Here is a 21,333-nt window from a genome sequence, read left to right as displayed (position 1 = left end):
CTATTGGCTGTTCTCAGGGCCCCTGCCACTTCTTCCTCTTGTGTGTGCTGTATCCATAGTTTTCAGTTTTAAATTTATGTCTCTGAAATTCAATATGGATACTAACAGTATTTTTATTTATAACATCATCAGTTCTCTTTGGATAAAGTCTTAGCTATTTAGTTATAATTTCTTCCCTATAAGCTTTACTAAAATATATATAGAAGGGAATATGTAGTTTTAAGTGTTATACTGTCATTTTAGATGTAAAAATTAATAGAAATATACTTCAAAAAATCATACCTATTAAGAAATAGATGCAAAACTATGATTTCTAAAATATATTTAAGATTAAACTTTTTGGTTTATAAATATAGTTTTACAAATACAGGATGTTCAGGCACTTAGATGACTGTATTACAATGGTGAGCGATATATACACACATAAATAAAATACTGAGATATATTCTCTTTCACGTTTAAAACATCAACTGAGTTCAACTGAAATAGAATACTAATAGTGATGTTTTTCTTAACATTATAGGTGTGTAATTAAAGTCAAATGGGTTACATAACACAAAGGATATTGAAGATAATCTAATAGTTAATATTAAATTCTAGACAACTTCTACTATTACATAAGTGTATATCATCTTGTAGAACTATCTTTTCTGATAAAGTATCTTCATAGAAAGGGAAGGAACTACAAAGAAACAGACTATTAATGATAGAATAAGTGCTGTTATTTTACAGATTAGTAACTGAGTCTCCCCCCCCCCCCAGTACTGGTGACTGAGCTCTAAGGCCTTGCATCAACCAGCCAAGTTCTCTATCAAGTTACATTCCTAGCCCTTTGAGAGTCAAGATACTAGCTTGTTCAAGTCATATGCCAGTGGCAGAACTGGGATTGATGCAGTCTGGGCAGTTTTGACTGTGTTTTTGTTCATTGTTTTTTATAAATACATCTTACTGTTTTAGCTCTAATTATGGACACTATCAAGTAATAAAACCATTTCTTCAGCCAACCACCTCTTCTAGTTTCCCCTATTATAATGAGCATTATAAGAACAGGATGTTGTTTGTAACATTAGTGCATTTTCATAGCTTCATTAAGAACTTTATCTACAGGACAAGGTTCACTACATATCACTTTGATTTAATTGGAAAAAGCTTATATAAAAATAATAACTTTTAAAACTTACATCACAGTGGCTTCATATGTTGTGAAATGGTTCTCTATTATCTCGACATTTTCTTCAGATAGCCAGTTCTCCTGCCTTAGTTGTCTTAGCTTCCAAAGTCTTCAATCTTGCTAGAGATTGTTGTTCTTGTAGCTGAAGAAGAGTAGCCTTTGAATATAGGTTAGAAACTTTCCAAAGATGTTCCTTCTTTATGTTTTGTCTGCAGTATGAATGTTCAATTTGTAAAAACTTGTGCACTGTGTTCTGCATCCTTATTTAAGGAGTCAAAGTCAGTAACCTCCATTTCCATGGCTTACTTGGGGGCTGGTGTAACAGAGTAACTGCAGCTTTTGAAGTCTCTATGGGTATAAAAATGGCAATAACAGATTTGTTATTTGTGTTTAATTCTTAACTGTGCTGAAGAGGAATGAATTTTCCTGATCTGACACAGTTTCCACAGAATTATTTATAAAGTTTGAATTAGCAAGATGATTGGTAATGATTGGTAATGATATCTTCTGAATTTGAAGTTGTCAAAGTGACAGTTTCAGAATTTAGATTCTCAGAAGATGCACAAAACCCAGGTACAATTAAATCTTGATTTTTGATGTTGCCAAAGTATCTAGTTTAAGAGTTAATGTGTTACTTTGTATGCTCTGCTATTAAACATTTTTTTTTGCTTTATTTGATGCAAATGATCCTTTGGACTCAGGTTTCAGCATACTTTTTTCTCGTGTTCCAGTTTTTTCCTCTGGGTATTTTTTTTTTTTTTTTTTTTAAGAAATATCTTTTTCCTGACAGTCTTCAGGCAAAGAAAAATACTGTTGGAATTGTAGTTTGCTTTAAATAAAGGATACCCCATTTGACATCAACAGAGTCAGGAGTTAAATGAACACTGCATGGGAACTGATACTTACTGGGAATCCAAGAGTCTCATTTCACATTCTCTAGCCACTTTTCAAGTTTTTCTTTATCATGTAGAGTTAACAAAACACTCAGCTTCCATTCTTTACTGTTACCATGGTTTTTGCAATATGTGACTGAGCAGTAGGCATCACACATACTTGATGACCTGGCTGCCAGGGGTGTGGGCAGCTGCTGTTTCTTCTCTAGTGCTACCTCCTTTCCTAGTTTTTTTTTTTTTACATTGTGAGCATGATCCTCACAAACGTCTGTTCACTAATGTTAGAAGAGCAAAAGGAAGATACTGTATGTCTATTTAGAAGTTGGTATTAGTGGGGGCTTTGAAATTAAACCGTTTGATTGAAGGAATGATGTGTTCCCATTGAAAGCTGATCTCTGAATACTTTTCTTATTGCAATGATAGAGAGTTTAAGAGAATTTTAGGAATGATCTTAAATTGAGTACATAGCCCAGGCTGGATTGAAACTCTTACTTCAGCTACCTAAGTGTATGGATTCTGGGTGTATACCATGAAGCCTGGCCCTACATGTTTCTTAAGTCAAATCTGCCCCCCCCCCCCGCCCAGAAATGGGCATCAGTTAAACTCAATCTGAGAAATTATGCAAGTTCTAAAGAGTCAGAAAAAGAACACTAAAGATACTGTGTAGTCGAAAGTTTCTCTGGTCCTGCCTGGCCACCACGGTCCCGTAGCTGCTTATAAAATAATCACTCAGAGGCTTAATATTAATTATAACTGCTCAGCCATTAGTGCAGGCTTATTACTGACTAGCTCTAACACTTAAATTAACCGTAATTTTTATCTATGTTTAGCCACGTGGCTTAGTACCTTTTCTCAGTTCTGTCTTGTCATCTTGCTTCCTCTGTGTCTGGCTGGCAACTCCTGAGTCTCCCCTGCCTCTTCCCAGCATTCTCCTATTCTGCTTGCCCTGCCAATCGGTGTTTTATTAAACCAGTATACAAGAGCATTATCCCACAGCAATATTGTGTGTGTGTGTGTGTGTGTGTGTGTGTGTGTGTGTGTGTGTGTGTGTGTGTGTGTTTTTCCGAGGCAGGATTTCTCTGAGTAACAGTTCTGGCTGTCCTGGACCTCACTTTGTTGACCAGTTTAGCTTCAAATTCATTGGGATTCGCTTGCCTCTGCCTCCCAAGTGCTATGATAAAAGGCAAGTGCTACCACCACCTGGTGCCTAAGGATATTGTTACAAAGTATCTCACTACCTAGGCAAGGCACAAAGTCTCTTTAGAAGATTAATGAGTAACATTGAAGAGCTAGGAAAGAGTGAATTCAAGTGTTAAATTAGGAGAAAGGAGATAAAAATAGCATAACTTTAGATGACATGAAATAGATGAATAATAGAGAATACTCAATCATTTCAAAAGTTGTTCCTAAAAGGAAATAAATAAAAAAAAGAGACGAAAAAGAACTCCAAGCTACCACTGTAAAATTGAAAGAGGGGTTATCACTACAGAAATACAGTAATTTAATCACAAGAAATTTAGCAAGCTGAGTTAGTTTGTGACATAAAAAACCAAAGCTGACTCAAGAAATTCCTCATCTTGTAAAAAGTTGAATTTATTTGTACTTTAGACATTCTCAGAAAGGAAATGTGGGGCCTTGGTGGTTTTCCTGTACCTGAGAGCAAATAAAAAAAGGAATAGGTGTGGGGTCCAGCACAGTGTGTCTGTTAGTGACACTACCTAATGTGTGTGAGGCCCTGGTGGAAAGAAACAGCAGCCAACAAAGCAAAACAAAACAAAACAAAAAACCAAAAAAAAAAAAAAAAAAACAATATTATGTTTACAGAACTTTTTAGACAACAGAGTAAGGAATATTTCTTAGCTCATACTTTGGAGTCAGCATAACACTGATAGAAACCAGACAAGCACATTATAAAGCAAAGGAGACCATGGAACTCTAGCATTAATAAACACAGTTAAATCCTCATAAACACAAAATTGGATTCATCTTGATTGGGTATTTGAAAATGATCCTTATAATTCACTGTATTAATAAGCCAAGGGAGAAAAATATGGGCATTTCAACAGGTACAGAAAAATATTTGACATTACTTATCAAAAACATTTCGTTAAACTAGGGGTGTAGTTCCTCCCTCAGTGGTGGCATCTGAGGAAGTGTACTCACTGTGGAACACATAGTGATAAAAGACTCAGTGCTGTCTATGGTCTCTGAGCAGAAAGACTTAAAGATTGGATTGCGAACTATTCTTTTTTCAGACAGATGATGTGATTGCATATGTAGAAAACCTTAATCTACCAAAATTACTAAAATTATGAAGTGACTTGAGCAAGGGGTCAGGGTAATGAAATCAATTCTTTCTATAACCATCTGTTAGTATACATAAACACTGGAAAGTAAAATGTTCGAATGATTATAAAGAGGCCTTAAAAGTACAAACTCTTTATAGATATACTTGAAGAAAACACATTAAGAATTTCTAACACATTAGTTACTGAGAGAAAATGAAAGACTTGAATACATGGTCAGGATGTCTTGTTCTGGTCTAGTCATGTATGTAGCTCAGTGATAAAGTGCTTGCCTAGCATGTGCCAAGTCCCCGTATCACCACAGCCATACACAGTCATGCACACATACATGCACACACAAATGTATTCCTATGTTGAAAAGTACAGGATTACTATGCTGTCTGTTCTTATCACTCACTTTCATTTATTAATTCAACTCAAGAGGACCTTTAAAACCTTAACATGTACTGTACGTGTACGCAAACAATGGAATGGTGTATTCCTGGATTGGAAAGTACAGTATCACTAGGCTGTCCTTATCACATTCATTATTAATTCAACTCAGGAATAGCTTAGCAACTTAGCAACACACACACACACACACACACACACACACACACACAGAGCCATTTTGATTATGTAATTTATGTGGAAATATAAAGGATGTAGAATAGTGAAAAATACTTTTATAAAAAATGTACATTACTTGATTTCAAGGTTTAGTATGAAGATACAGTAACTAAAGCATTGTAGAAGAATGGTATTATGGTTAGACAAATACATTAATAAGATGGAATAGAAGTTCAGTACTTGAGCACATATGTACAGTCTGTTAATTTTTGTCTAAGGTGCCTGTACAGTTCTAGGTAAAGGACAGACCTTTTATGTTGATGGAGCAAACTGGGATGAGATCTATAGCAGAGTGAACCCCAGTTCCTATTTCACATCATGTGCTTGAGATACAGCATTGTCTTAAAGGGTAGAGAAGAAATTCCAGTCAACTTATGAAGGAAAATATCCTAATGTATTTATCTGGCACAGGTAAAGACTTAATTGACATACAGAGGAATATACTTAGTAGTGTAAATTGCCATCAGAGATAAATTGAACTTCACTGAAGATAATATTTCTGCTTACTAGAAGTTTCTTAGGAAAGTATATAGGCCAGTCATGCAGTAAGAAGATAATTCTTCATTTACCTGACAAAGGACTTTTGGATATATAATGAACTACTCAGAACAAATGACCCCATTTACAAATTGGGTTTTAGGCTTATGTGGACATTTCACAAAGAAACTTAGGACTAGGTAATAAATTCATGGAAATGGAAGACATGTTTAACATTAGTGATCAGAAGAGATAGATTAAAATAAGAATGATGTTGCTCACCTGCCAGAATGGCCCAAACTTAAATGGATGGTATCAGAATTCTCATATATTGTTGAGGGAATAGAAAAGGGTTTAATTACTTCAGGGAACTCCTTGATGGTTTCTTATGGATTAAACATGACCTAGCCTTGTATTCATTGCCCATGGTAAAAATGTATGAAAAATTGCATTTGAACATTCATAGTAACTGTTCATTGTGGTTCCCAAAACTAGAAAGAATACAAAAGTCTAGTAATGGGAGGATGGATGTATAAATTGTATCTTACTAGAAAGCAATAAAAATTACTGATCCACATAGGCATATGTATATCCAGAAGTACTAAGACAAAGCTAGGCACAAAGGAGAGCACACACCCTGGTTCATCTGTCTTCATCTGTCGACAAGGCTGAAATCAGTGGTAGCGGTTGAGATCAGAACAATCTGATTTGGGAGATTGACAAGGATGGCACAGGGAGCTACCTAGGGTGACAGGTTTTCTGTCTTGTTAAATCTTTCAATACCTAAGTGTGTATGAATTTGCCAAAACTTAATGTACTGCATAGTTATGATTTGGATGTTTCACTATATGTAAATGGTATTATAATTTAAAGAAACAGAACAGTAACAATAAAGTTATATGGATAGATTGCTTGTTCCTACTCAACAGTAAAAGTTTTTCTGTCATTTTTCTCAAATCACACACGCATTTCAGCACTCAATATTTGGTGATAAACATATGAACACAGGTCTTAGTTGAATTCACTTCTTATGCTAGGAGAGAAGTATATGACAAATGTCATTTCTGCTCATTCAATTTCCCTTGCTAAGATGCTTGAAAGAAATGTAGAATGATTTATTTATTTAATGTATTTAGCAGTGCTAGCGATTTCATCTAGGGCCTTAAAAGCTACTATTAACGTTTCTACCATTGGGCAGACCCAGCTACAGAGGGATTTGTTTGTGTAAAAGTTTATTTATTTAGTTTATGTGCATATATGTAGGTATGCTTGTGTAAGTTTATGTATACCATGTGTGCTGATGCCTGTGGAGGCCAGAAGAGGGTGTCGGACCCCTTAGAACTACAGTTACAGGTGGTTGCTACCTGATATAGATGTTGGGAGCTGAACATAGGTCCTCTGCAAGAGCATTAAGCACCCTTAGCCACTGAAACATCTCTCCAGCCTGAGGGAAAATTTTTATCAAGTTGTATCAAATATTATCTGGTACTCAGTCTACTCTGGAGCACTTGTTGTATCATTCCAAGTCTAGTGTATGCCTGAGTTGTTGGCTGCCTTTAGATAACATTGGGACTTGTCTTTATTGTACTTTCAAAAGAGTGTTTTTGAGTTAGATGTGGTCTTGCGCCTATTGTCCCAGCTACTAAGAAAGCCAAAGTGGGAGTTCCCGTGTGCCCAAGAGAAAGGCCAGCCTGGACAGAATAGTTAGACTCTGTCTCAATAAACAAAGTTATCACATTCTTTTAATATAGATAAGTATAATCTTACCTTTTAGATTGAACATATCACCTTTAAAAAGTTAATACATGTTCTAATTTGGCCAGATGTGGTGGTGCACACCTTTAATCCCAGCACTTAAGAGGCAGAGGCAGGTGGATCTCTTTGAGTTCAAGGTCAGCCTGGTCCACATAATGAGTGGTTAGCCAGAACTACATAGTGAGACCCTGTCTCAAAAAACACAACAACAAAAGGATATTCCATTGATACAGAAAATTATAAAATAGTAAGCTTTGTGCTACTACCTCTTTTTCCAAAAAACCCTACTAGAATATGCATATATATGTTCTTGTGGGAAAACTTAGCAGCTATCAAAATGTACAGTGGACTTTCCACTGTAACAAGTGTGTGACAGCAGCAATTAAGAGGGAGGGTTGATTTTGATCTGTCCTTTCAGAGGGTTTACCTCCATCATGGCAACAAATGTGTCTTTGTGGGTAGGAGTGTGATGTGACCTGGTCACATCCATGGGCCTGACGAGAAGTAAGTACTAAATTGAGATTTAAAGGAAGCTGAGATTTGTCAGGATAGTGATAATAAAGGTGCTTAGTTAAAAAGGTAGGATGTTATTTTGGTGAGAGATGGTACATAGGGCCAAACTCCAAAGAAATGTAGTAGAGGCTTAAGGAACATGCAGAGAATAAGAAAAGATGCTTGAGAGGTGGAAGACGAACTGGTTGTGTGTGATATCATAGCAGCCCAGCATTTTTCAAGGAAGCAGTTGGAAAGGGACCAATTAGCAATGTGTAATGCCAAGAGAGTGTTTAGTGGAATTCCTTAAGTACTCTTAAGTGTTGTGGTGGGGGTACGGGTTGGAAACATATAGCCCAGGGAAATGACTATAGTGATAAGCTTTGAGTATGGTTGGTAGAGGGCCAGCTCTTAGCAAATACACTGGCTGTAGCAGCAATATATAAGCAGGAATGTTTGTCTCATCCTCTTTAACCTCACTTTTTTCTTGGTGAGGAACATTTATCTTTCCGTCTTAAATTAGTATTGGCCCAACTACTGGAGATTTCTCTAGTTTGTCCCTTCTTCCTCCTTCCCATCCTTTCAAGAAACAGGGTCTCACTACCTAGCCCAGACTGGCTGAGGACTTCCAACCTCCTACTGCAGTCTCCTAAACGCTGGGGTTATAGGTGCCGACAGTGCACCCAGCTTCTTACTCTTTTCTAACTAAGAATGTTAGAACGTAAGTACTTCTAATTGGATTGTTTGAGCAAATTTTTTGTTGACTTTTTTCAGATTTTCCTGTTGCTGCTTCTTAGGTCTAAGGAAAGACACTCATTTTGTTAGTAATGCCAGGAAGCAGGCAGTTTCCATGGTAACCGACAGGCTGAGTTTACTGTGGAAATTTCCGGAATTAACAGAGCTGCATTGCAGAAGGATGCATAGAGCAGTATTCATCTAGAGAGCTTCACAGCGTATGCAGGGAGGAGCAGTTGCTGTGGATCAGGATATGTGCATGTTTATTTTCTTGTCTAAGGGACATTGGCAGTTTTGTGAGTGAGAGTGTGTGTGTGTGTGTGTGTGTGTGTGTGTGTGTATGTGTGTTTGTGTGTGTTTGTATGCTGAGAGTAAAACAACTTTGAGGCATTTTGTATATCTGGTTCATTAACCTGGAGCTTGCTTAAAGACAGGAAGGAAAAAGTGATTTGGAAAGGAAGATCTGCTTGGTAACGTGGGGAGAGAATCAGGTAAGTGCATCTCTTAGAGGAGTAGTGAGGAAGCCGGGGAGCAGCCGGGGAGCACACTTCTGCTTCAGTAGACAGGGAAAGGCTCTTTGGGAAGGTGGGCCTAGACAGAAGGTGGGTTTTGCTCTTTAAAAGAAAAGTGTTAGCATGTTTGAGAAATCAGGTTCCGATTTTGAGCAAGAACTCCATCAAGGTAATTATTATCACCTGCTGAAAGACAGTAGCTAAGAGAGGCACCCAACACACTAGTAAGGAGATCTGCTGCCTTCTTAGTGCACTTACTAAATGATAAGAAAGCCTAGAAAGGGCTAACAGATCCCTAATCCTGTTGATGTTGGAGCAAGATTTTTAAGGAAAAAACAAAAACAAAAACAAACAAAAAAAAAAACCTCAAATGCATTTTGAGATTAAATTCTGGAAATAAATCTGTAGGATCTGAGTAGATAATTCGGCTTTCTTATGGTATAAGATTAGAAATTTAAAAGAGAAAAGGGATCTAGGAAAATACACAGTGGTTTAGGTGCTTAAATGATAGGCAGCATTCACGTCATGTAGTCAGTGTGCTGTAGCTTCTGGCTAGGTTGATCTTGTGAGTGAAGTTTAATTGGAACACAGCCACAATGGTCTGGTAGCATGTTTACGGCAGAGATTGTATTGTGAAGCCTGAAGTAGTTACTTTCTGGTTCTGTACAGAAAAGGTTGATAATGTATTCTGATGTCTGTTATAACTAATTGTGAGAGTTGGTCTTTTAAAGCAATAACAATTTATTCTCTCACAGTACTAGAGACCAGAAATGGAAAATTAAGGTGGTGACTGGGCCATGCTTCTCAAGCAGGCTCTAGAGAAGGTTCCCTCCCTGTCTTCCTCTTTTTGGTAGTTCAAGCTTTTCTGGCCTTGTCTCAGAGGAGCTATAATCTCTGCCTTTGTCTTCATTTTACACCTTCTCTTCTTCTCTGTCTCCTTTTAAGGAAAGTCATACTGTTTGAAATGTCTGAAAAGTCATACAAGTATATGAATAGCAAGAGTCTAGGGCTTTCTGTTTGTTTGTCTATTTTATTTTAAGACAGGATCTGACCACAGAACTCAAGCTGGCCTGGAACTTGTTATGTAGGCCAGACTGGTCTCAAACTCATAGATCCTCTGCCTGCCTAGTACAGAGATTAAAGGTATATGCCTCCACACTCAGTGATTGTACTATAGATTTGTAAAGATAAGGTGACATTCTGAGGCTCTGCATAGGCATGTATTTGGGGAGTACAGGGGATTATTGAAGAACTGGGTTTTGTTTCCTTATACTATATTCTGTGTTAAGGCGGCTAGTCAGTTCCTGGCCAGTTTCCTTTGGACAGCTGTAAAGAATACACTCTTTAGGAGGCTTGAACTATTGGGAAAGATCCTGCACTTACTTTTCAAGTATGGGGCCATATAAACTATGGAGTATGGCCATGTGGTATGAACAGCAGTGGAGATGAGATGAGCACTAGGATGATCTAGAGGGAGAGGACCAGAATTCACAGGGACTTCGGAAAACAGTGCCAGAATGTTCATATGTCTTCTTCTCATCTCTTTCGTCTTTCCTCAACTCGCAGCTCTCAAACTCCAAACAGTAACCATCACACTTGGAGTTTTAGTGAATGAAAAATGATGGGAACCAAAGCAAGAATCTGAGTTATGAGGGATGAGACTCATGGCTGTGCCATTGGAAACAAACTGATTCAAAAGAAGCACCAAGTAAGCAAATGGTAGATGGCAGTGTCAAAGGAACACACCAGTGCAAGAGCCTGAGGCTTGGCTTTTCCTGGGATGTCTCTACTGTGGGAGTGTCTGAGTAACCTGGGAGGTCTGCAGTGCTTCTTTCTTACTAAATGGGCACATTCATGAGCCATAGTCAGGATAATGGTGTCTGCCCTTGTTGTCCCTAGAAATCTCAATCACTATATTTGGGTGCATGTTTGAAAAGGGATGAATATATATGGTGAAGCATCAAACTAGGGTTCCAGTGTGGATGCTGCCCTAGAGAAAAAACCCTCCTGCATTTATTTTGATGGGCTAATGCCTATAGCCTTATCTATCTATCTATCTATCTATCTATCTATCTATCTATCTATCTATCTATCTATCTATCTATCTATCCATATGTATATCATCTATATATAGCCTTATCTATAGGCTAGTGCCTATAGCCTTAAGTTAAACTGTGGAGGTGATCATAAGAATTAAGCAAAGATGATTAGCAGGAGACCCAAATTAAGATCTACAAGTAGGAAGTACTAAACGATCACTCCATACTTTTGGATAATGTTGCTGGGATTATAGATCAAGTATCTGCTAAGGACTAGTGTGTTCTGATTCCATTCATAGATGCAGTGAAGAAACATGAAGCCTAGTCCAGTATTTCCAGGGAAAGTTTCCCAGAGAGAAAAGATAAAAAGAAGTCTTCTTTTCTAGTTGAATTCTTTAGTCTATAAATATGTTCATATTGGATGCCAAATTGAGATGGTAGAAGACCATGAGAATATTATAAATTTTTCATTTTATCAAAACATTTATGATGTGGTTGAATTATATTCTTAAGCCTAAATAGTTTTCTGGAAATATAAAAATTCTCGTGAATGCAGTAACAGTTTTATTTATTTCATGAGTATGTGGTAAGAAATATGATAAGAAAATAGAATGAAGTCAAGTTCATCATACAGTCTGGATTAGATTAAGCTGCTTTATTACAGATACTCTTTACTCCTTCTGGGACAGGTTTTGTTGTCTGTCCTAGGCTGGTCTGGAATCTGTGATCCTCCTGCCTCAGCCCCTGGTGTGTACTTACAGGTGTGTACCAGCACACCTACTTCTCATGCTGACCTCTCATTGGCAGCTGTGCTCATTATAATGCTACCAAAATAAAAATTCTATCCAGGTTTTCTCCTCAAGCAGAGACTGCCTGTGGAAGGGTGGCCCCCTCTGCCCTGCCCAAGTCCCCTTTTTATCTTTTCTCTTGGCAGAAAATAACAGTTCTTTTCTTCATGGGGGAGAAAAGAATGGGGGCACATCCATCCACATCTGGGAAAGTGGTTCATCATGAGTAAAGCATTGTTGGTGGAAGCAGAAGATTGTAGTGGCAGTGATTTGTGTTCATTTCACCAGGATTTATGCTTTAGAATCCTCTGCTGTCAGTTCAGAGTTTATTAGTATAAAGAGCAAGGAGACTAGAGGTGGGAGAATTTTCACTGGAGCAGTGGAGATTCTCCTAACTACCCCAGGCCCTGGGGTCTCATAGCTTGTATCATTCCTCACATGCAGTGATAGGGAATAAGGAAGGTTTGCATGTCTGTGAGATGCTTTTTCTGTGTACCTTGCTTTGCTAATGCTTGTTGCCTTGGTCTACCTACACTCCCAGATCCATGTCCTCAGCGCAAGGCTACTGCCAGACCTTCCCGGCTCTCCTTTCCCTGCAGCAGTCTGAGTACTCCAGGCAGCAGCTAAGGACAGTAGCAGATGTTTTGTCTCTCGGGGCCTACTACCACCTACATGCCTGATGCCTTGTGTCTGTCTTTTCTGTTGTGAGAGTCAACCTTCTCTCCATACTCCATAATGGGAAACTTGGTGCTACACTGATACAGAGAGGGGAACAGGATTTGTAGGAGTAGATAGAAAACAATTATCTCTCAGTAAGAGTTCTCAAGATTCAAAATAGTTTCCTTCCCTCACCCCTAGCAATGACTAGTTTTTTTATAATGTTAAAAAAATGAATTTGTAGGGGTTAGAGAGATGGCTCAGTGGTTAATGGCACTTACTGCTCTTGAAGAGGACCTGGGTTCAATTCCCAGCACCCACATGGTAGCTTGTAACTATTCATAAATCCAGTTTTAGGGGATCTGACACCCTCATCTGGCCATTGTGGACACTAGGCATGCCCATTGTGCACATACATACATGCAGGCAAAGCACTCATATATAAAAGTTAATATAAAAAAATTAAAGAAATATACATAAAAAATGAGACTGAACAATCAAAATGTGAGACTAGGTTTAGATGATGAATGAGTAGCTGATTTCAAAACATAAGTAACTGAATTTTTGCATATATAAATTCTTGAGTTCATTTAGAAGGTAAAAAAGTCAGTGAAACACTTATGACAGACAGGATTTATGGTTCTTGATAAAGAACTTGTTAGGCAGAGCACCAACGACAAAACAGACACCTGGACTAGTGGGTCTCAGTGGTGCTCTTTCAGGCAGTTAACAGAACAAGACATGCTCATTATCAGCAGAAGGAGCAGAACTGTTCAAGTGCACCAGTGACACGGTAAAGTGCCATTAGAAAGAACCGCGAGCCAGCACTGGTGGTGTATGACTGAACCCCAGTACCTGGAGCTGAGGCAAGAGTTTGAGAACGGCTCAGGCGTTTGTATAGACCCTGCCTCAAAACGAGGGGAAAGTTACTTAATCTTAGTATTGTTTCAAATTAGAATGCAAGGCAAAGTGTGCTCTTAACTGGTGGGTATTGTTGGTTGCCAAGTCCATGCAACCATGCTGTGTAGCCCTGACCAAAATGTGGCTATTTAATAAGATACTTTAGTGGAAGTTTTGTAAACTAGTTTTTGTTATTTATACATGCTGTATAGAAAAGTACAAACAGAAAGTGTTTTCTTTCCGAATTGTGAGTGAGGCTTTCCTTCTCTCTCCCTCTGGCAAGGGTGTTGACTTAGGCTGTCTGGTTACACAGGAGTGGCTCAGAAACGTGTCTTGCTGCTGAGTTTGCAAAGCAGACACCACTGCAATATTAACAGAGGGCAAGTGTGAAGTTTCACGCACGGCTGGAGCTGGCTGGCACTTCTTGATTGTGTCACTGTATTTAAAATAAAACAAGCAACGTGACATCTACCCATCTACATAGAAAACAACATGAAATCTACCCACCTGTATAGAAATCCCTAGGTAGCTAGCTTTATCAGTCACGTGGGATGGAAATACAACTTTTTGCCTGGTGGTGGTGGTGGTGGTGGTGGTGGTGTGGTGGTGGTGGTGGTGGTGGTGCATGCCTTTAATCCCAGAACATGGGAGGCAGAAGGAGGCAGATGTCTATGAGTTCAAGGTAAGCCTTGAACTGATCTACAGAGCGAGTTCTAAGTCAGCTGAGGTTACCCAGAGAAACCCTGTCTCAAAAAAACAAGCAAGCAAGCAAACAAATACAACTTTTTTTTTTAATTTGGTCCGATTAATGTTCTATAACAATGTTACAGTTCTTTGTTTTTTAAATCTGTAGGCTTTGGGAAATTTAGATTCTGTATGGGTCAGTGAAAAGATGATAGCTGTCTTAGACACAGTGTTAAATAGTAAATGGACAAGTTGGCTGTATCTGTTCAAAAGCTAAATAATCTGAAAAGAGTTCAGTACAAATTTGTAGGATCAAAAGGGACAGTTTGCAGATTTTCAGGTGACAAAGTAAGCCTGTGATTTCAGATTTTAATCTCTGTGCATTGATGTACAGAGGCCTGTATTGAATGAATTTCAGCTCGATATCAAATGTCTCACTTATAACCTTGTATGTTCTCCAACCTTTATGAAGTGTGTCAGTTTTTCTCTATGTGAGGATGTATAAGACTTAGGTCTTGAAGAAACCAGAGATACTTGAGTTGAGGATTCCTTTCAAGGCAGAGCTTTTGGCTAGAATTGTTGTGGGTTTGAATATGTTTGGGGTTGTTGTCTGGCATCAATATGGTGAGTGAACTTTCCTGCTCCTCTCATGCCAGATGCTGGGGATATGGGACTCTCCCTCTCTTGAGAATCACTGGGAACTAGAAAACATTAGGGACTTCATAAATAAGTTCAGAGTAAATTTGTGTGCATACAAGCATCAAGTACAGAGACAATGGCATAAGCCTCATAGTTTCCTTCCCCTTTCTATAGATTCATTTAGAGTAGGCTAGGGCTCATGTTGTGTTGTCACAGGTGAAGTCTAGAGTGCTTTTGTGGTCACCTGTCATTCTCAAGATACTCTTTCCATTCTCAAGGGCCTTAATGGAGCCTGTAGCAACAGAGGAGGGGAGGGAGTTGCATCAACTCCTTTTAAGTGCTGTATTCCTATTTATCACTTCTAATTGCAAGGGTTGTTGGTATCTTAGGTTGGCCTGCTTAAAAACTGAAACCACACCATTGACTATGTGGCTTAGATAGCAGAAACCATTTCTCACAGTTGTGGAGGGTGGAGAGTCCAAGATCGAGTTACTAGTAAGATAGTTCCATTCAGTGGTCTCTTCCCAGGGCTTCCAGGTAGCACCACCTCATTGGCTGCTCATAGGACCTCTTTTCTTCGTGGATGTGGGAATGAAGCAAGCTCTCTAGTGTCTTCTTTTACAAGATCACCAATATTGTTGGAATAGGCCCCACACTTATTAACCTTCATTTAACCTTAGTTATCTCTTTATAGACCCTGTCTACAATACAGTCATACCAGGGATACTTTCATATGTGAGTTTTGAGAGGGAACATAGTTTAGTTCATAAGCAGTCAGAACATACAGCATTACTGCCTCATGTAGGAAGGATGGAGAAGAGAATGGGTGCTGGGCAGGATGGCGGTTACATCTGCCACATACTCTGGCTGAGTTTCCCAGCTTGCTAATAAAGGGCTTGTAGTTGGGACATTATGGATTATTCACTGAAGGCAGCTTAGGGTGATCTATAGAAAACTATGAAGAGAACATGAAGGCTATTGGGGAGATTTTTTTTTTTGTGTGTGTGTGTGTGTGTGTGTGTGTGTGTGTGTGTGTATAAAACAGTTTAGTTTTAGTTTTCTCAAGAAAGGGGGGTTATCTTAGAGAGTCGGTACTTTCTTCCTCTTCAAGAGTGAAGTCATAAGAGTATGAACTTAACATTTTTTTCTGTTTTTTTTCTTACCATTTATTTTCAACTGTGTGTGTGTGTGTGTGTGTGTGTGTGTGTGTGTGTGTGTGTGTGTGTGTGTATGTATTTGTACATGGATACATGCCATGACATGCTTTTTGAGGTCAGAGCACAACCTGTGGAAGTCGGTTTTCTCCTTCCTATGTGTGCTCTAGGGATTGAACCAGGGTAGTTGGGCTTAGCAGCAAGTGTCTTTACCCACTGAGCCTTAATGCTGGCCCCCTTGCCAAGCTTCCCAATAGATGTACTTTCTGTTGTTTGTAAGCTTTCTTTCCTAGACCCCAGTCTTAGTACTGTCCTATTACTGTGAGGAAACACCATGACCAAGGCTATTTATAAAGTAAAGCATTTGCCTGGTGACTTACATGCAGTTTCAGAGGGTCAGTCCATGACCATCACGGTGAGGAACATGGAGGAAGGCAGGCAGGCATGGTGCTGGAGCAGTAACTAAGAGCTTACTTATATCCTGATCCACAGGCAGGACATAGAGAAAGACTGGGCCTGATTTGGGCTTTTGACAACTTACTTGTATTGACACACATCCTCCAGTAAGGCCACATTCATTTCAACAAGGTCACACCCCCTAATCCTTCTCAAAAAAGTCTCAAGAACTGGGAATCAAACATGCAAATATACGAGCCTATGGAGACCATAGTCATTCAAACTACCACAGCCTCTAAGGTAGTTTAGGGCAGAAATTGACTGACATCTGGAATTCATGGTTGGGTTCAGGCAGGTTTCCTAAGCTAGTGCTATACTTACTATTCTTTGGGAACCATTAAGATTGGGTTTTTGAAGTGGAAACTGCTAAAGGTTTAGTTTTCCTGGAAAGGTTGTTGGCCCAGCATGAGTGAAGGTTGTGGGAATATGGTGTGGTGATGTCATAACCATGGAATGTTCTCTATGATTCTGTAGTATGTACAAAAAGTTGAATATCTGGTGGTTTACTCAATTTGGGACATTTTATTAGCTTAATAAGATATTTTGTATCTATTCACTTTCAAAAAGAAAATAGAGGTTAATCTCAAAACTATATAGTTGACTAAAGTAATGCTATAAAGCTATAATTTTCCATAATGCTAAAATTTGCCCTAAAAATTGTAGAGCATTATGCCTGTTGCTATTCCATGCTTTTATATAAGAGTGGTGCATTCATTTCCATTCTTAAGGATGGTAGCATATGCGTGTGATATCATGCAGCCATGAAGTGGTATCCCATGATCTCTACCATATTCTGTTGGTTCAAAGCAAGTCACAGATCAGCCCCTCCAAAAAGAGAAATCTGAAAACAGCTTGAGGCCAAGAGGGAAAAAGTGTTTGCAACCATGTGGCCCTCATGTTAGCAATTATTTAAAATATTGCTTCCAATTTACAAGTAATTTCAATTAACTTTTTCTAGCTATGTTAACTGTTAGGCCAGTGCTGTGTTTCATCAATGATTAAAATGAGCCATCGTGCCGGGCGGTGGTGGCGCATGCCTTTAATCCCAGCACTCGGGAGGCAGAGCCAGGCGGATCTCTGTGAGTTCGAGGCCAGCCTGGACTACCAAGTGAGTCCCAGGAAAGGCGCAAAGCTACACAGAGAAACCCTGTCTCGAAAAAAAAAAAAAAAGAAAAAAAAAATGAGCCATCGAGCTGATATTACTAATGATTATAGAGCAACGGTCATTATAAATGGAATTTCTTTAAGTTAGAGTATTTCCTGTCTTACTTTGCATCAGGAGAAAGATTCCTGAGAAAAATCTCTTTGTTATTGCCTGAATATATTTCTCATCTTCAGAGATCAGTGCTGGTTGATCAGGACTGAAGTGGTCACTTGGCTGCTGCTGCTGGGCTTCTGCCATTGGAAACTAGCCTTGCCAAGGCAGGGTGGAAGTGAAAAGCATTTGTGTGAGTGGAAGCCGCTGTCTTGGGACTGAAGCCTTCAGTGTGAGACCCTCTTATTTGGAGCATGGCTTCCCTAAGTCATTTAGATAAAATATACAAAGCTTTTAACTATACTCTTGAATCTTGATATTATTAACATTAGCCAGTATAGCTATTTGGGAAAAAAAGATTTTTAGCATTCTAAAGTTTTTGAGACCCCTAGAATTAGCCAGAGGAAACAAAATCTACAAAATACAGGAGACATTCCAAGAGTTCTGCCATAACAAAATAGATAACCAAGCCCCTAAACCTTCCTTGCTCCACGACAAGGCTAGACTTTGAAACAGATTCTGGTAATTTAGTATGAAATTGAAAACCAGTTAGTTGATACTCAGTTGTCTGTACATGTTGCACTTTCTTGGTTGACATAGCTTGTTCTCATATGTGGGGAGAGGGACAGGAGAAAGGAAACTGTAGTTTCTGTGTTGGGATTTGGGTGTGGTATTTAATGCAATGTGACCTCTGCTTTTTCTAGTAACCAACTCCCTTTTCAGCCCATTACTCTTGCTGTTGAACAGAGGTTGAAAGGTTTGAATAAGACAGTACAGACTTCCTTTTAGTTAGCTGGCACTTGTTTATCTCTTACCCACTCCAGCACAGTATAAATAATAACAGGATAGTTTATTAAAGTACTCATTCCTACATGTTGCTAAAACCACTGGGAATACTTAGAAATGCTTCCAGTTTATCCCACACACTCTGCTTTAACTGCTATAGGCTGCTTCCTGGGCTTTGGAGTTTGGATATTGCTATCCTCAGGCACAGCAAATTTTGTAAACAGCTTTACCAGCTAGAGGATGTGATAGGGTAAGCATTTTGTAGAAATGAATTCTCAACTCTGGGCCTCTTGCTTGGTAATACAGTTTTGTAGGCTAGAAAAGGGTCTACTGTTGAGTAATCCAAACTGGAAGACAGTGTTAGTTTCACCAGCAACAGGAGATTGGGTTATAGGAATGTCTTTGAAGCTGTGCCTTCGGGATACCTAAATGTATTTTGCCAAAATTCAGTGTGTAAAAAGCAAGATGATGCAAAGGGCTCCAGAACTGGAGATCATGCTGCTTGTATCCTTATGAGCTAAAGAGCTCTCCCACACCTTACTCAGTGCTAGCTAAAAGAAAAAAAGTTAAAACCTATTTAAAATGTGGAAAAATTGCTTCCCAATATTTTAACAGAGAGAGACTGAGAACACACAGCATTGAGTCATCAGGAAAACTGAAGATCTCCCCTGAACAACACTGGGATTTCACTGCAGAGGACTTGAAAGACCTTGGAGAAATTGGACGAGGAGCTTATGGTTCTGTCAACAAAATGGTCCACAAACCAAGTGGGCAGATAATGGCAGTTAAAGTAGGTGACGCCATGATTACTTTCGGAACTTTGATCCATTAGCTGAAGTTTTGTGGTGCAGCAACACCACCGCTCTGTTCTTACCTCTGTGGTAATAATGGGTGTTCAAATTCTGTCTTTGCTTTCCCTGAGGGTGTTTGTGTAGAGCTTGTCTTATTGGTTGTGTGTTTTCTTGCTCTGGAACGTGAGTATGTGAAGTGTGCGTGTTCATTGCACTTTTGCCATAATGCATTAACAGGTTTTAAACTTCTGGCCCCTTCACTGCCAAGGTGAGTTCAGGCTGGGCCACTGCACCCCTGGGAGCAGGGCAGTGCTGCTCTGAGCCAGGCCAGGCGGGAGCTGGAGGAAGAAGCAGCACACTGGGCTGGGCAAGGTGCGGGGCTAGGGCTAACAGCAGTCTTACTGAAGGTTTCCTGGAAACCACACACATGCTGTTGCCACTAACCTCAACCTTACTCGGTCCTGACCGGCTCGGCTTCTGTTGGTTTATTCCATCTCTACTCAGTACTGCCCTGTTCCCTGGTTTAAAAGTTGTATATAAATGCGTACCTTGTGATAATACTGTCACATTCTGTCCTTACTGTGTTGTGCCATTTAATTTGTTCATTTACCTCCTTCCCCTAAAAAGGGCCAGAAGTAGAGATTTTGTCTATAAGCCATATCTAGCAGGCCTCTGTGTACTTGTGATGAACTGGTAGTGTTTGTCTCACTCTTAATGGATTTGTATAACTGTACTTTGTTTGTTCAAATATTTAAAAAGTATTATGTTCTGTTTAAGATATTCAAGGCAACATCAGCAATTTGGGGAAAATTTTAAAAGAAAAACAAGATGTAGCCATACTCTCACTAAAGTTAAGATATCTATGAGAACAAATAACATCTCAGTTTTAACAGTTGAGAGTGGCCTTGCAGGTAGTCTAATTTAATCTTCTTAATCTCTATTTTGAGTCTGTCACAATGGCATGAAGAGATGACATTGGGGAGTGTGTCTGTCTCACAGAACTTTAATGCTATCAGGCCTGTTGTAGCAGCATCTTACTTGATGCTATTTTTCTCCAAAGTTAAATGTTTCCTCACTGCTGGGTCATATCAGGATAATGTTAAACTAGTGTTGAAGAAACATTTTATGTTTCTCTCTAGTTTCTTGTTTTTGACCATATTTTTATAATGTGGAGAGAAAGGTGCTTTTGGTAGGAAGAAGTATGAACATTCATGAAATTTTGCAGATAGTCCAAAGACCTAAAAATGCACAGACTGGGACTTCTGCTCTAGAATACCCATCAAAACAAACTGTGTTTCTTAGAATGGTTTCTATATTCTTACCTTGTGCTCCTTCAGTGTAAGGAGAGGAAGGAAGTCATTTGATTTAGATGCTTCTGATGAATGTTCTGTTGTCCTTAAGTTCTTGTACTGTCTGCATGTGGCATCCAACTTCAGTTGACGGGGACTTAAGGGAAGGCTTCATGGATAGCTCAAGTTCTAAATTTGCCTCCTAAGTACGAAGCAAAGTACTTTTAAATATTATTGCTTTTTCTTAGTGCTGAATATACTTCATCTGTGGTGATCAACACCATATGTTACTTAGTAATGTGGATAAACTTTAAAATGAGTAAAAGACTTTAAAGGAAAAGAAAGCACTTCATTTTCACATTTCTCGGTAATTAATTTGGTCATATTTGGGATTGTATAATGGTTACTCAAGTTTTGAGGGTGAAAATATTGAATTATTGTCCAACATTCATAATAGATACTATTATAATACCAATGACTGTTTTGAGATCTACATTGGAGTGCTAATATGAACTCATATGAACCAACTCATATGAGGTGCTCAGAGACAGTTATGGAGCCTACACCTTTTGCCATCAGATGTACACTTCCTAGCTGAACTGTCCCTGTAAGTCATTGAGTACACACAGCAGTTTGGTACATAGAGGATAGCAGCAAGGCATAACTTGACATAGGTGAGTGAGTTTCATTGGATTCCATGACATCATTAATATTGGAAGAATAAGATCAATTATTGTAATTACATGTAATTAATTTGATACCAGTTGATGAATGATAGATGCTACCTACTATAGAATTTCAAACATATTTATTGTTGATTTCTTTAGAGAAACAGAGTCTTTTGTCACATGTCATCATGTAGGCACACAGACCACCCTGACAAGCATAATTATATAGAAGTGATGAGTGGTTAAGGGTGAGTGAGATTTGGTGTGTTATATTTAA

General features: G+C 38.8%; 1 protein-coding gene and 1 pseudogene across 4 annotated transcripts in view; one reads left to right on the top strand and one right to left on the bottom strand.

Annotated features, from left to right (window-relative positions):
* The window catches only part of Map2k4 (mitogen-activated protein kinase kinase 4), a 95,522-nt gene that overhangs the window by 33,620 nt on the left and 40,569 nt on the right, over nucleotides 1-21,333 (top strand). For 2 of the 4 annotated variants that reach the window (XM_028869355.2, XM_028869353.2), the window contains one exon: nucleotides 18,924-19,098. In XM_028869355.2, coding sequence (XP_028725188.1) covers nucleotides 18,924-19,098 — 175 coding nt within the window. Of the gene's footprint in view, nucleotides 1-8,447; nucleotides 8,930-10,065; nucleotides 10,659-18,923; nucleotides 19,099-21,333 lie in introns of those variants that run through there. The other 2 variants (XM_028869356.2, XM_028869358.2) reach the window with 2 other exon arrangements.
* Nucleotides 1,178-2,222, bottom strand: LOC114693222 (annotated as a pseudogene).

The sequence above is a fragment of the Peromyscus leucopus genome, chromosome 8b (genome assembly GCF_004664715.2).
Source record: "Peromyscus leucopus breed LL Stock chromosome 8b, UCI_PerLeu_2.1, whole genome shotgun sequence".
Classification (NCBI taxonomy): Eukaryota; Metazoa; Chordata; class Mammalia; order Rodentia; family Cricetidae; genus Peromyscus; species Peromyscus leucopus.
This window is presented reverse-complemented; position numbering and strand designations above follow the sequence as displayed.